The sequence below is a fragment of the Vidua macroura genome, chromosome 3 (genome assembly GCF_024509145.1).
Source record: "Vidua macroura isolate BioBank_ID:100142 chromosome 3, ASM2450914v1, whole genome shotgun sequence".
Classification (NCBI taxonomy): domain Eukaryota; kingdom Metazoa; phylum Chordata; class Aves; order Passeriformes; family Viduidae; genus Vidua; species Vidua macroura.
The window spans coordinates 1,997,214-2,012,351 of NC_071573.1; the positions used below are offsets into that span (position 1 = coordinate 1,997,214).

At 39.0% G+C, this 15,138-nt stretch overlaps 1 protein-coding gene across 23 annotated transcripts in view; it reads left to right on the plus strand.

The window, feature by feature from the left end:
• The window catches only part of NRXN1 (neurexin 1), a 673,407-nt gene that overhangs the window by 462,166 nt on the left and 196,103 nt on the right, over positions 1-15,138 (plus strand). For all 23 annotated transcript variants that reach the window (XM_053972550.1, XM_053972536.1, XM_053972537.1 and 20 more), the window contains one exon: positions 550-731. In XM_053972550.1, coding sequence (XP_053828525.1) covers positions 550-731 — 182 coding nt within the window. The remainder of the gene's footprint in view (positions 1-549; positions 732-15,138) is intronic.

The window sequence follows — 15,138 nt, forward strand, 5'->3', positions numbered from 1 at the left end:
CTGTCACAAGATGATAAACCTCAGATCTGTAAAAATCTCACGTGAATGTATTTGTTGACATCTTGCTTTACTGGCCACCATCATGTATCGTTTTCATTGTGTAATTAAGTAGTTGCATGTTTTTTTTGTCAGCCACTGGAATTACTTGATTTCTCCACATAGGTCCAGTTGGGGAAAGCATTTGGTTTAGCTCATCCCTGTTCTACACATCACAGAAATATGTTCATCAAGCATAAGCTTAAGAACCCTTCCAAACAGATATGCATTTCTGAATCAGAGCTATGGTATTTCAAGTTGTTTCATTTGCAATTAAGTTATATTCAGTGCTGATTGCACAATATAAAACCCGCTAATATTTCACTTGCTGTGTAATTTTTAGAGGAAAAAAAACCTCTTCACATTGAAATGCAGCCTATGAATCCATTTACTGACTGAGAACCTGATTTATGTAGGGCATATGATTTCCACGTGCATTTGCACCGGCGCAAGTGGGCTGATTATATTTATTTCTTTTTTTTTTTGTTTGTTTTGTTTGTTTGTTTTTAACAGCGGGGACAACGTATATCTTTAGCAAAGGTGGTGGACAAATCACTTACACGTGGCCTCCCAACGACCGGCCGAGCACTCGAGCAGACAGACTGGCAATAGGGTTTAGCACTGTGCAAAAAGAGGCTGTGCTGGTGCGAGTGGACAGTTCTACTGGCCTTGGAGATTATTTAGAGCTGCATATTGTAAGTATCAGCGCCAAAGGCATGAGATTTCTTCTTGTCTTGGTTGTTCTTGCGTTTGTGGGGGTTCACATTTATTTTGTCGGAGTGTGATTTACAGCAGTCAATGAACATTTTGGGGTCAACAGTGAGCTAAATGATACTGGGTTATTGCATATTATGTTGTACAGGGTCTCAGACGTACTCAAAATGCCTTTTTTGCTACAGTGCTGCTTTTCAATTAAAAATCATACTGAGATGCTACCTGTACAGATAGAGCAGTTTGTTGCAGTGTAATTACATGGAACAGAATTTAGCAGTGTCAGAGGAAGGTATGTTTATCCTGGGGGATTTAATCTGGAATCTAATAGTGGAATTGCAGTGTATCACAGCTGACTGCTTATTGTTAATATTAGAATTTGTCCTATGATTTCACCATTCTTTTGTGATGGTAAATCTTAAGCAGAAAGAAAGACTGTCAGGCTAGGAAGTCTGAGAAAGTCTTTCAGCTGCCTTAAAGCAAGGAACTAGCAATCAAAATTGAAAGCATATGGAGTTTTATGGCGTCATAAATAAATGATCAATTGAGAAAAACATAACTAGAGCAGTATAAAATTTTGTTATTTAGATGAGTCTGAACTTTGTTAATGTGTTAGTTTGATTTTTATTTGAGAATGTCTCTACTTTCAGGAACAGTTGAGTTCCTTTTGAATGGAATTACTTATTGATCTATAACCAATTACACTTTTACCCTCAGAAAACATTCAGCAGTGATCATTTTCAAAATTAGATGGGATTATGGTATTCAATCTTCCCAGACTCCTTTTCCTGCAAAGGCACTCTTACATTGTGGACAAAGGTGATTTTTTATTTATTTACTGGCTTGGGTAAAGAAACAAAGAAAGAAAACCTTAAATAAGAATCAGAGGTTGTCTATACCCTTATCTTACATTGAATCACACTTACATTGAAGTAGTTGGCTGGTATTGTGCAATCTTAGTTTGAAAATGTGAACAAAGCAACTTCTCCCAGGTGCCAGAAAAACTGAGAGCCTACACATTTCAAGGCAAGTATTGTGTTGCTAGATGGAATTTAAATATTTGCTTTGCAAACACCAGGTGCCTTGTTATAATTTACCTCTTTATTTGTGATCTCAGAGCAAGCCCACCCTCTGTGGTCAACAGAGATACTTTGTTCTTACAGATTTTTTTCCTCTTCATTAGCATACAAAGGAATGTTTTCCTTGTAATTTTACTATAACTGAAGGCTATCAAAACTGTAATATTTGTTTGTTCTTCCATCTAGTGATGATATTTCTATTTTAAAGCAAACATTATGTTCATTAATGATGAGTTTGAGATGAAAAAATATTGCCTGCTCATAAATGTTTGTAGTTTTCAATTTTTTTTCCTCAAATAACTTTCTTATACCCATGCTGTAGCAAAAGATAGTAAAAAAAAAAAAAAAAAAAAAAAAAAATTGAGAATTTTCTATGGTCAGAAAAACTACCAGCTTAATAGGGATGGGGAAAATGGTAAATTATACTTTAGTGGTTCTTTTGAAATTTCTGTGAAGCAGCAAAGCCTTTTATAATCCTGCTCTGCGAGGTGATATTGGCCTCCCCCTGCTGCCTTTGCAAGGGACTTTGGGAACCTCCCTGAAGCCTGTTCTGCTTCAGAGCAAAATGGTAACTGTGTGAAATTTCACTGGAATGAGATTTGACCTCTGAGAGCAGCTTCAGAGTAGTCTGTCCCTAGAGTGGAGACACTGAGGGATTGACCTGAAATCCTAAGACATTTGGCAAGGGCTTTTATAACAGTTGTCGGTGATAGATAAAGCTTGGAAAACTATTGGGATATAATTTCCCAGAATCTAATTCAAATAAGGATAGGATTCAAAGGGAAGTTGAAAGGCAGTGTTTTCAAAAGCAGTTTTGACACCAAAGACCATATATCTCATTAAAGTCAGCTGAGCTGCAGATACTTCTGAGAATTTTACCTGAGATCCATTTTAGCTCAGAAAGATACTGCGAGATCTCACAGTTCTAAAAATGAAGAGAACATAGGAACAGGGAGGTCTAAGTATGTGTTATACTTGTAATTGGATCTAAATGTTTCCATATTGGCATCTACTGTGTTAAACCAGTTGCAATAAAAGCAGCTGGAGGGGTTTGTCATTCAAAACTTCCTTCTTTCACTGTTGAGATGCCACTAGGAGTGTCTAATCTACTAAACAACCAGAATCATGCTATGGATAGTGCAAGGAGATAATGCTAGAAGGAGGAAAGTGTTTAATTCTGCATGTTTTTTTTTTTTTTTTTTGCATGTACCCACTCACCTGTGAATATGCATGAGCAAAAAGTGCCTGTGTACCTGGAGATGCACGGTGCATGGATAACTCACCTCTGTGTAGTGGCAAAAAAAAAGTTGCACTGGTACTATTGCTTTGAAAAAAATTTGATTATAGACCTCACTAGCATGTTGGGGAGGGTGCTTGAGAGCTTTGAGGTAGTTTGCTTTTAACCTTCTTCGTTCTAGAAATGGAAGAGGAAATTACAAGTTAGATTATGGTACTTCAGTGTGTGCTTGCCCTCTTTATTATTCTGTTTACTTAAAGACAATGTAAACCTAATAATGAAATCAAGCTTGTAACAAATTCTGATTTTAAAAATTGCTGCTTGATCATCTGAATCGCACTTTTGGTGTTAGGTGAGGAACATATTTATTTAAAGTAATCATTTAACCTCTCCAAATAAACATTGTTATCAGAAACATTTTTCAAAATGTGTAGTCTGCATTGCTACCAGACACTTAACAGTTCCAGTGCAAATATTTTCAATTCCAAGAGAGATTATTATAAGACTCCACCTATACTGTAGCAGCATAAATATAAAGGACTGTTTGTGTGTATGATACATATGAAACACAGTAAATCAGGAAAGGGATTTTAAAATGTTTTAGTCATCCAGAGCTGCAGCAATCAGCTTGCATTTCAATCATTTGACTTCTCATATGGAAGTGGTCTCCTGTGCTGTCTCTGCTGGGAGATCTAGTTCAAGAGGAAATAGATATCCTACCTAAAAGTCTGCTGCATCTCTTGTTGATGGATAAATGAAGGACAAGTAGCTCTGACAATTACTGCAATCTTCCTTTTTTTCTTCTTTTCATGACATGGTCTGCATCCATCTCCATGTCACGTGGAAAATGGCAACAGCCTTTTATGCAGTGTTCAATTAGTCACCATGTGCACTCCTGCCCTTAACTTTTTGTCTGAGTTTTAGTGCCCTTAGGTAATTCTGTCAGTGGTTCCTGTTCCTACCTCCACTTTTCTTCTCTTCCTACCCTGTTATCCCACATCATTAGATAGCAAAGTGTACAAATGTATGAATGTCATTGTTTTCCACAGGCACTCTGCTGTTGTTACCTTGAATTTTTAGCTTTCCTATGGTGAGGAACAAAGTGAAGTTAGACAAAGATATCATTTCAAAGGGCTAAGATGTCCTGTTAAATTGCTCTTCCTGTCAACGTTGGTAGCATAGGAAACTGTAATTCTCCTGTGTTGCACAAGGGGTATTTGCTCTGTTTGAGAAGAAGGATATATTTCCATCAGCAGGCTTCAGCCATTATAAAAAAAATGTAAATTATACCATGTTTTCATCTTTCATTGTTAAAATGAAAGACTTTATAACAAAATGTAACATTTTTTTATGCCTGATGGAAAGAATCAGCAGTTTCTGTGTCTTCTTTGTCTCTGTCATTTGTTTGAAAATCAAAGTATTTGCGGAGCACAAAGCAGCTGTTTTTATGGTGATAGCTGTTTTTGAAGTTAAGAACAAGAAGTTTGTATGGAGCATAAGGCCAGCAGAGCATTTAAAAGTATAAAGCTTTGGCATTGCAGAGAAGGCATCCAGCCTAGGGCACATGAAGCTGAACTGATCACTTCTCCTAACTCAAGCAGGATGAGAATGTATTAATTAATCTCATTTACAGGTATGGACCTGCTGATTTATGTGAACTGATGATGATCATTCTCATAGGAAACATTCAGAGGCCTAAAATAAGGAATAAGACAGATGTGGCAATGTTTTGAATGTTATCCTAACCCTCTCTGGGAGGAAAGTGGGGCGAAATGCCCTGTGATTCCAGTGAGAGACAGTCTATACTTAGGATATAGAAAACATATCAAAATAAAAAGAAATAAAGCTCAGGGTAGATGGTAGTAGATATTTTTTGTTTCATTCTATTTCATGTCACTAAGAAACAATATTTTAGGGGAAATGCTAACCAATAAGATTAATACTGTGGTGATAAAGCATGGAAAACTGCTTCAAAAGATTTGCTAACACGTGACCTGAAAAAGTAGAGTATGGTTAAAACAGATGGCGTCACTATATGCAAGGCTCAACACAATTAACCTGAAATACTGTCAAGATGTAGCATTACTGGCATGATGGATTAATCAATATTGTCCTTAGACTTCCAAGATGTGTTTGTGAGGCCTTCAGAGTTACAATTAATGACTGAGGTGAACAGTCATGGGAGTGGAAAGATTGTGTGTCTTACAGAAAATGGAGTTTTGGATTGTGAGTAAACTCAGTTCATGCTCTTCGTCCCAAATATTAACATGCTACGTATATTAAAATATATATTGTAGAAACGGCATTTTTAATTTTACTTTTTTTTTTTAACTTTCAGCAAACTTAAAATGAGTATTATTTCCTACTCCCCTCCCTCTGTCTCTTGGTTATACATATGCAGTACTCTGCTACACCAGGCTTTTAATAGCTGACTCTGTTAGACTTCATTGTACATATCCATAAAATATGGATAATTTTAACTTTTGCAAGTATAATGACCTTCCCTCAAGTGAACAGAAGGAGAAAAGCTCAAGTGAGGATCAGAGTTCTGTGTTTGAGTGTACCAGGGAAAGAACTGCAATATTTTATGATAAATGCATTAGTTATTCTCTTTTGAATACTTCACGTGTCTTGGGCTTAATGTCTAATGGAAAGTCAATTGATTTTTATTGACTTGGTTCTATTTGGATCAATTCCTAGAGAGCTGGATGTACTTTCAGTGAGATTGATGATAAAAATATCTTTGATTTTAGTGGTTTGTATTGGAGCTAATTAATTTTCCCAGGAAGAGTTTAATAATATCCAAAAATAATATTTCTAGAATATGATTTCTTCTAATAATCATCATGCAAATCTAGAATTCCTTATTATTATATGCATACCTATAGAAAGCATAGATTTGGGAAGGCCAATGTTGGCTTGTATATTCATTCATGAAATAGTAATGAGTTTAAAATTAAATTATTCACGTGCAGGAAGGGATTTTAAAAAAAAGGCATACCTAGTTTTCAGAAATCTGATATTTTAGAAGCGCTGAACATGCACAACAGTGGCTAAAGTCAATGGAAGCTGAATGTAGTCAGCACCTCTGAAAACCAGGTCATCATCATATCAGCTAAGTGGGTATCAGGGATCACTTTGGAGCCCTGGAAATACTTCAGAACATTATGTTTTTCACAGTTGTGGATTTTAATATTCTGCTACCTTGAAGTACCAGAAAATTTCATAAGGTTGATGTTATCTAATTCTGAATTCTGTTATTATTTGATATTTCTTTATTATGCTTATAGATGCAATATTTATTTGTGTTTTTTTTTTTTTCCTTCATTTATATATGTGAATGTAAAATGCTATAGGAATTTTAACTATTATGGACAGTGATTGTTTTCTTTGGAGAACAAAAATCTCAGCAACCAGACTGTATGTTAACCTTTAAACTGAAAAAAAAAAAAATACTATGGAAGAAGGATTTCCAGACTTGCTTATGGGTTTGAATAAAAAAAAAAAGCAGTACAATCAAAGCAGACTCATTTATGGGACTAGACAGGTAGGTGAGAATGCAATTCAATGCACACAAACATTAAGTTAATTAGAATGGAAGCAATTAATTAATCTAGGGAATTTGTACTAAATGCAGCAATCATTTACCTCACTGATCAGGTTAAAGGTCTAACTTTGTAGGAAAGAAAATTAATGAATCACTGAGATGGTCAAGTCATGCTTTGAAACCATGCAGTTATTCTTTTGTATCAGCAGAGACAAAGATTAAAAAAAGCTCTGAAAAGGGCTTTTATTATATAAGCAATTTGTTAATGCCTCGTCTTGAATGCTCTGCACAATCTGTTATCACACATTGAGCAACAGTGGTCTGTTCTTGCCATAAACAGGCCAAATTGCTGAGGGAAGGTTATGGAAATGTGCTAATTCTGGCACAGAACAGACTGATGCCTTACTGTATGAAAAATATGAATGGAATTTGTAGAGCTGATGTAATTGAGCAGTCTGACTCTGACTGCCATCAGGGAGCACTGCAAGGAGAAATCCTGATGTTTTGTGGAAGGTCCAGTATAGCAGTGTGGTAGGGCTGATGTCCCAGCTGACTGCCTGGTTCCTCAGCCTAGAAACGTGCTTGAGGGAGGCAGCTCCTTTTCCTTTCCTTCCTCTGTCTTGGGATAAAATAGAGATTTTTGCTTCCCTCTACCTGGCAAACAACTCCTTTATGCATCTTGCTCCTTTTGTGCTTTTGGGAGAATGCAAGCTTCCTTCCCAAAAAAAGCACGCTGTGTAATGGGGTCACCACCTGCCAGCCCCTTGACCAGAGAAAATTGCACAGCCAGCAGGACCCAACTTCCCAGCTAAAACACCGTGCCAGAGGCACAGTGCTCCAGCCCTCAGCAGTGATGAACCTCCTCCAGTGTTTCCTTCTAGAAAAGGTGTAAAGCCTGGCTGAAGGTGGGTGGATCTTTAAAACACTTCTGGTGGGCCCACATAGATCAGAACCAGCTGAAAACAATATGGAAAGAATTGCATGTGGCCGTGGCGTTGTATGAAGTTATCGTACAGATCAGGTAGTGGATTCTAAATTCCCTTCTGATCACACATATCTCAAAATTACACTGGAAATTGAATCCATCTGTTGGCAGAACTGCTTAAGATCCAGAACTTTGGTACTGAATTTGATGGCAAGTCATAGGAAGACTTAATTGTTGCAAACTGTGCATAAATGGAACCTTGGATCTGGGACGAGGAGAGAACATAAAGATGGAACTTAATTTGCTTTCTGAGCTTAAAAAAGCACCAAGATTAGGAATAGAAGGGGTTTGGCTTGGGCCATGTTATATTAATAACAAAAACTCTGCATTTTTAAGAATTCAAGTGCACCAGTTTGGAAAAGCAAGCACAAGACCAAACACATTTAATCAGCACAAACTTGAAGAAGCTCATGGCCTCTTCATAAAGCTCCTCTAATTTTTTACATTGTCACTTTTAAAGCTCTGACGTACTCTGTGGATTACATGCAGTCATATTTTCAAGGATTATTTCCTTCTCTTCCCTTTCACTTGGTCCCCAACTTGTTCTTCTGCCATGTCCTCGAACACAAATTTGCGTGTTGTGCAAATGCAGCAGTCCCAGGGAGTCCCAGTGACAACATCCAGGGGTCTCAGGAATCACCTGGAATACCTTTTCTTTCCCATGAAATGAGGCATAGGAAGGAACAGGGGAGTCACCTCAGGTGGTGATTGTGTGGTGTACTCCCATGGAAGAAATTCTTGATGAGAACCACTGATAAGTTCCGCTTCATTAGAAAACAAAAGCAGCAAGAACAAAGCAAATAAGCACGTGGCCAGAAGTGGGAGGTACATCCTTGGGTGTCAAGGCTTTTCACATATAAATAACAAATTTCTGGCTTCAGAAAGGAGGACACAGGAATTAGTTTATGATGTACAGATAAATAAATAGACCCTCTTGCCTCCCACCTTTCCTAGTTAACGTTATCTCTTCTCACTGACGTTTTAGATCCATCACAGTCTAATCACATACTTGTAATTCAGAATTCCTGGCGCTGGCTACTAGCCAGCATCCTTCTGCATGAAGGTTGCAGATATTTTAATAACTTGGCATTAACTCTCCCAGAACATTGCCATGTATAAAAAGCGCCGATGAAAAATTTAGCAGGCATTTTAGCAACTTTATTAAGATTAAAAGGATACTTGACTATTTGAAGCAGCAGAGCCGTTGAGGTGTTCGCTGTAACCTGGCTGATCATCCAAATGAAGAAGGAACTGAAATACAGGAAATTATTGTCATTATTTGGAGAATGAGAGCTCTGGATGACAGAGCAAAATCCGAGAGCAGGCGACTTTTGTCCACTTACCCTGTGGGGGTAATATTCTGCTTATTATATTTAAACATAGATATAATAGTATTTATATTATATGCTTATATATATATAATAAGCATATACAGTTTTTTATACCTAGTCAGGCAACAGAGTCAGCCCTGATTAATATTTCCAAGCTTATTCCTGCCTAGTTCTTGTCTAATTTTAGAGAAGCACAAAAAGAAGGGTTTGTACTCCCTCCTCCCTGCTGGGCATGCCTAGCTCAACACCATGTGGAAGGGATGTGTACCCAGTGGGTCAGAAGCCGTGACAGTGCAGGCTGGAGACAGGTTTTGGGCACTTTGGGCTGACAGTGTGTGGTTTGGGGGAAAAAAAAAAAAAAAAAAAAAGAAAAAAACAGACTGGAGCAATGGCATCACATTCAGCATATCCTAGACAATGTTTTTAGCCCCTAATGGCAGCTTGAATAAGGGACAGTGACTCTCAGACTGCTGTTGAGCCACTGAAGAAGGGCCAGGTTTGCACAGGACAGATCAGGGTTTGTTTCCTATGAATAAAAGCCAGAATCCAAGATCTGGCCCATTAATTCCCTGTCTTTTGAATTTATGAGCCCTAAGTGAGGATAAGGATAAAGTGTGCACCACAGCACAAAGTACCAGTGTAGTGGTTTTTCAGTGGATATGCAGTATGCACAATATTATTTTTAATACCAGTGAGAGTGATTAGCCTATTGATGCAGAAAAAGATGAGGGCAAAAGTGCTGCTGGTGACCTGAACAGATTCTGATCCTAACTCCAAGTAATTCTCATCCCATCACTTCCACTATTGATTTGTTTGAAAATATTGCAGAAATACGAATAAGTATGAGCAGGATCTGCATCAATCCAGAAAACTACTGCTGGAAGGTGAGGTGCAGAAGCAATTTTACAGAGCCTTCTGCCTTCCTTCAGTCATTTGTTTAAGTAAATATTGCTAATATAGTTAATCACTTTGTGCAAATAAGGAAAGCTCATCTTAATACTATTCTCGTTTTGTGAGATATTACCTTAATTGTAACTCTCAATTAGTTAATTAGACCACTTACTTAATTCAGGTTTTGCTCTGTGAAGCCTCAGTGTCATCACCAAATTGAAAACTTCTTTTCATATTTAATGGTAGTTTGCTTTTCTCCTTCTAGATTGCTTCGTGGTCTTGAGCCTTTCTCCCTGTTTCCTTACACTACTGTGTCAGTGAGGAGGAACTGGAGAAAAATCACTGGATGAGTGAGGGGGGGGTGGAACTGGACCCACAGGGCTTGGCTCCTACCTTCATCCAATTAACTTACTTAACTTTTCTAGTCTTTGACACAAGCTCATTGCACCAGGGTTGTGCAGGAAACAGAGCCAGAGCAGGAAATTTATTTGTGTTTTCTGAAAACCTGGCTGCCAGTTGTATCTTCATCTCCCTTTCACTTACTTGCCTATGCTCTTTAATCACTGTCTTAGCTTGACACCCTTGACATCAGTGCATCTCCACTGCTGGTGGATCACTCAGCAGCCTATTGCTTTCTCTCTCAGCAACAATCATAGGTGTACAATATTTGCCTTCTCTTTGAATCCAGCAGTGATTCTTCCCGCTTGACAGTGGGCTGCTGCTGCTCTTAAGTCTTTTTTTTTTTTTTTTTTTTTTTGCTCAGATCATACCACTCAGAGGAATTCCTGCAACAATAACAGACAGGATAAAGATTTAATGAACTGATACTCTCAGTGTTCTGTGTTCTGGTGGCTAATGTTTAATGTAACAATCCCACTAACAACAGGTGAGTTTCCCTGTTAAGTGTTTGGAGAGGCTTAAATATCTCGCTGTTTGTGAAAGCCCATTTACACTGAAACATGCTAATGCTTCAGAGGGTGGATTAGCTGAAGGAACTGACTCATGCATTTCCTGCCTCTTGGTAATTACCTAGCTTACCTTGAATAAGGGATGCTGAGGAACAAAAGAAAGACACAGCCCTTCAGTTTTGCCAGTTCTCCGTGAAATTATCCCCAAGCCTTCAGTGCAGCAGCATGAAGTTGCTAAGGTGGCTTTAACTTCTCGTGCTGGAATTTGTAGGTGATGATCTATGCTCAGTCGAGGGTGAAATGTAAGTCCAGATGTTCCCTCGGGGAGATGTAAATCACACTTGCTGCTGCAGCATTGCACTTTCTTTGTGGGCTAGGAAAGCTGCCTGCACAGGACTGGGAATTCCTTCCTCTGCTATTCCACCTTTGGGTCAGGTACTCCTCTTCATCCCAGGCCTCTGGATTGAAGGATGAGGCATTACAGCAGATATCATCATGCTCCTCTTTGGGTCCAGTATCTCTTATTTTCACTTCAGCCCTCCCTCTTGATGGACTTGCAGCTTACTGCCTACAAACCGAATGCAACAGACTGCCTTCTTCCTGCCTGCTGTGAAACCCCATTCATGTCCTTGCTGCCCATGTGGGGCTTTTTTCCCTGACCCACTGAACCCCAGGGAACAATGGGGAGTTCCTGCAGCAAAAGTACTCAGCGTTTCCCTGGCACGGCAGGTGGAATTTTTAAAGCTGTCAGTGTAGCAGCACCTTCTCATTTAGGGAGCACCAAGAGCATTATCATACATGAAGCTACTTTACAGTAACTTCTACCAACCAAAATAAGTGGATTATTCTAGAGAGCCTTAATAACCACTCAGCATATTTGATAATGCCACTGCTGTCTGTATCATACTCACCACGATGTTTAATAGCTGAACAGATGCAGCTCACTAGAGCACCACATGGTAGGCAGCAGCAGGGAGTCCCATTTGACAAGCTGGTTTTGGTTTATTTCCTTCCCAGAGAGCCTTCCCTGATATCTCAGGTTTCTGTAGTGTTTTGATTTGCTGCTCAGCAAACAGGAGAAGGCAGGGGAATTCTCTCCTGCTTGTTTCCAAAGCAAACGGGGTTTTGACGTGTTAGTGAATGTGCCATGAAATTCCTAATTAAGTTCATATAAGGAATGTTTTAATGTCAAATTGCCTGCTCTTGGTCTGAAAAGAGTTGGGTTTTAGCCGGAAGCATAAACACATATGCATGGTCTGTTTGTAGGATAGCAACTATGAGGGTTTTTTTGAGGTGACTTCCCGTTTGAGGATTTTAATTTTCTTTGAATTGCAAGATTTTGTGTTTACATCTGCAAGTCACATGGCACAGTGAGCAGTAACTCTTGGCTGTAGTAGTGCCATGGGATGCTGCAGTTGTTTGGTGCTTCTAGCTTTGCTCTCCATGGAACAATACAGTGGAACATTTTGTAAGACTTTCCAGTCTTCTAATTGCTTGCCTACAAAAACACCTGAGTATGTACTCTGAAGCTAAAAGAGGATGGCTCTGCTGTTAATACATTCTAAAAAATCAGTGGTTAATGCAAAGGAGACAATGAAACTGTGGCTATATGATTTGGGTATTTCTTTCCAGGAAACATATAAGAATAATATAATTAAGATGGGAACAAGACTAAAAGTGCTGCAAAACTCATGTTATCAACCATATATTGCCTGGTCCATAAAGAAACACAGAAACTCCCTTGGTTATATTTCTTTATTAATGCTATATAATGTATATAAAAGTATATAATGTTATACACTTAGAGATAGGTGTTGCCAAGGGCTAAATTAATGGGTAATGCCTTCCCCAGAACTAAAATCTTGTCACAACTTAGTGCTCAGCTGAGAAGCTCCTTTGGAAGATATTTAACATTTCTGGGGTTTTATTCCTAATCTACTTTTTGAATATTTTGCTGGCTATTTAAAATGACATTCTTAAAGCATTGATTTTCTTTTCTTTCCTCTTGCTTTTCACTGCATATTCAAACTCAAAAAAAAAACCAAAAAAAAACCACCAGCACGTCTCCTTGTCACAGCTGTAGTGTGGTACATGATGACACCAAGCTGTGCTAGTGTGGGAGGAGGGGAGACAGGGGTTGCAAGCACTGTGGAGAACTGATTAAAATTCAAAATGAGCTTGATAAAGTGGAGAAATAATCTGAAATCAGGAAGATGAATTTCTACAAAGGAAAGCGCCGATTCCTGTACCTTAAGATGGAAAAAATCAAATGCACAGCTATAAAATGAGGAATAATTGTGGCCTAGAAGTAGTTCTACAGAAAAGATTGGGAAGTTACAGCTGATTGCAATTTGCTGCAGACACAGACAAGCATCAATCTGGGATGCATCGACAACACAGGGGGTGGCAGAGGAGGAAAAGTTTGATGTTCACACAGCTCTGCTGGGACCGTAGCTGAAGAAGGATGTCCAGTTTTGAGTGCTTGGCTTTTCAAAAGGAGGCAGGGAGAGAAGGCAGCTACTAGAAGAATCAGCAATGTACTCTAGTTTTTTGAATGCTCTAGTTTATGAAATTCCCCAGAAGAAAATGAAGGAATGGGCTCTGTTTTGCTCATAAAAGAGAAGACAGGGTGTGACTGGTCATGAAAGCGTACACAGAGTACATATAGAACATTAGCAATCACAACCATGGCTAATCTGTGTTGCCTGCCTGTCAGCATGAGGTAAGAAATAGCTGGTTTAATTGCAACAATGCTCTTGGGTATTGGAAAAAAAATTCTGCTTGATGGCTAGCAGTGGAGCTGGCTCTGTAGGCAAACCCTGTTAATTTATGCTTTCAAGATCAGGCTCCCTTCCTATCAGTAATGGGAATGCCATGGAGACTTCTGCTGTGTGTTTTTGCTAAAGTTAGCCTGGATGTGTTCACTGTTGCCAGCAAAGGGTGGGTAGAGCAGGTTCTTCTTAGGTTGCACACTCCCATTTATGCTGCAGTTTTTAACTGGAAGGCTTGGATCCAGGAATGATCAAAGAGGAATGCTTGGATGTAACCACAGTGAGGTTCTCTGATGTCGTTCCTAAAGACTCAGAAATGGGAGTGAGAGAGCTGCTGCTGCTGCTGAGCATTTTCTTTTAATATCCATTGGTCTTAGTGTCAGCAGCAAACCCCAAGATTGTGCAGCAGCACCAGCTAGAACCTGCTCTCTCTCTGCCACACCAACATCCCCTCTTTTTTAACACCAGAGAACGGCTTTGCTGCTAAATGTGGGGAAGAAACGTGGATCTGTAAGGCTGGGAGTTGCTCTCCAGCCCTGCAAAGGCCTGTTGCTGTGTTCTTCACTGGCTGTTGGCATGTGCCTCCTCGTCAGCTTGTGGGAAAGGTGGTGGTGATGTAACTAAGTTTGCCTCCTCGCCCACCTCTCAAATGTTAGCAAGTGTTTGCTTTGGTTGATGTGTGGGAGTGGTGAGGTAATTTGAACCATCCTGGTGGAAATCCAAAATAACCCCAATGGGCTAAATAGATTGCTGAGCAAAACACATTTGGTTATATTGAGAAAATAACGTGCAATTGGGGTGAATTTATTTTGCAGCTTTTTGAGTGATTTGGCCTTCACTGGCTGCAGACAGCTGTGCAGCTCTGTGAAATGTTTTTTTTTTAAGGTTCATTATCACAATAGTGCATGAAGTTTATCTAAAAGATAAAAATCACTCACAAGTCATGGAGGATTAGCTCTCCTGTTTAATTTCTAATGTAAACTTTCTAGTTTATTAACATGGCTGACTATTTGTGATGCAGCTTTCTAATGATTTTAGCTAAATGTTGATTTTTAAGTAATCCTTTGGCTATTAAGAGTTGTCACAACTTCAGGCTCATATTATAAAAGCTCAGTATGCTTTAAGAAGAGGTTTTATCTCTTTGGCGTTGTTCTCTGGGACTAAATCTTGATTCTTTCTGTGTGTGCTGTTGTCAGATGACTTTGTTTTGGGGCTTCCTCTGGAGCACCCTCCTTTAGTCACCCTGTCTAACCTCCTTCTCCCCAAAGCTGTGCCATGCAGCTTCACCAGCTTATTCTGCACTTCTGCAGTCACAAAGATAGGTCGTGGATTTGCTTCATTGACCCAAAATATTAGAAGTTGTCCAGACTGATAATGCACGTCCTTTCATTGAGCTGGAAGAAAAACAATGAATAAATTTGTTGCTGTGACTGTCAGGATTGCTGCTTTATCTGTCTTGTAATGGAGATATAGTTCAGCATTTCTAATTATGATATTAATCTTCACTATCCCCTGCTACATGGGTAATATCAGGATACTGGTACATGGAATTTATTGCTTTTGACCCTCAGAGGCACCAGGCACAGGCACTTCTGGTTTACTGGCAAACCTAATTGGTTCCCTACAGTCCTTCCTTTTCTCA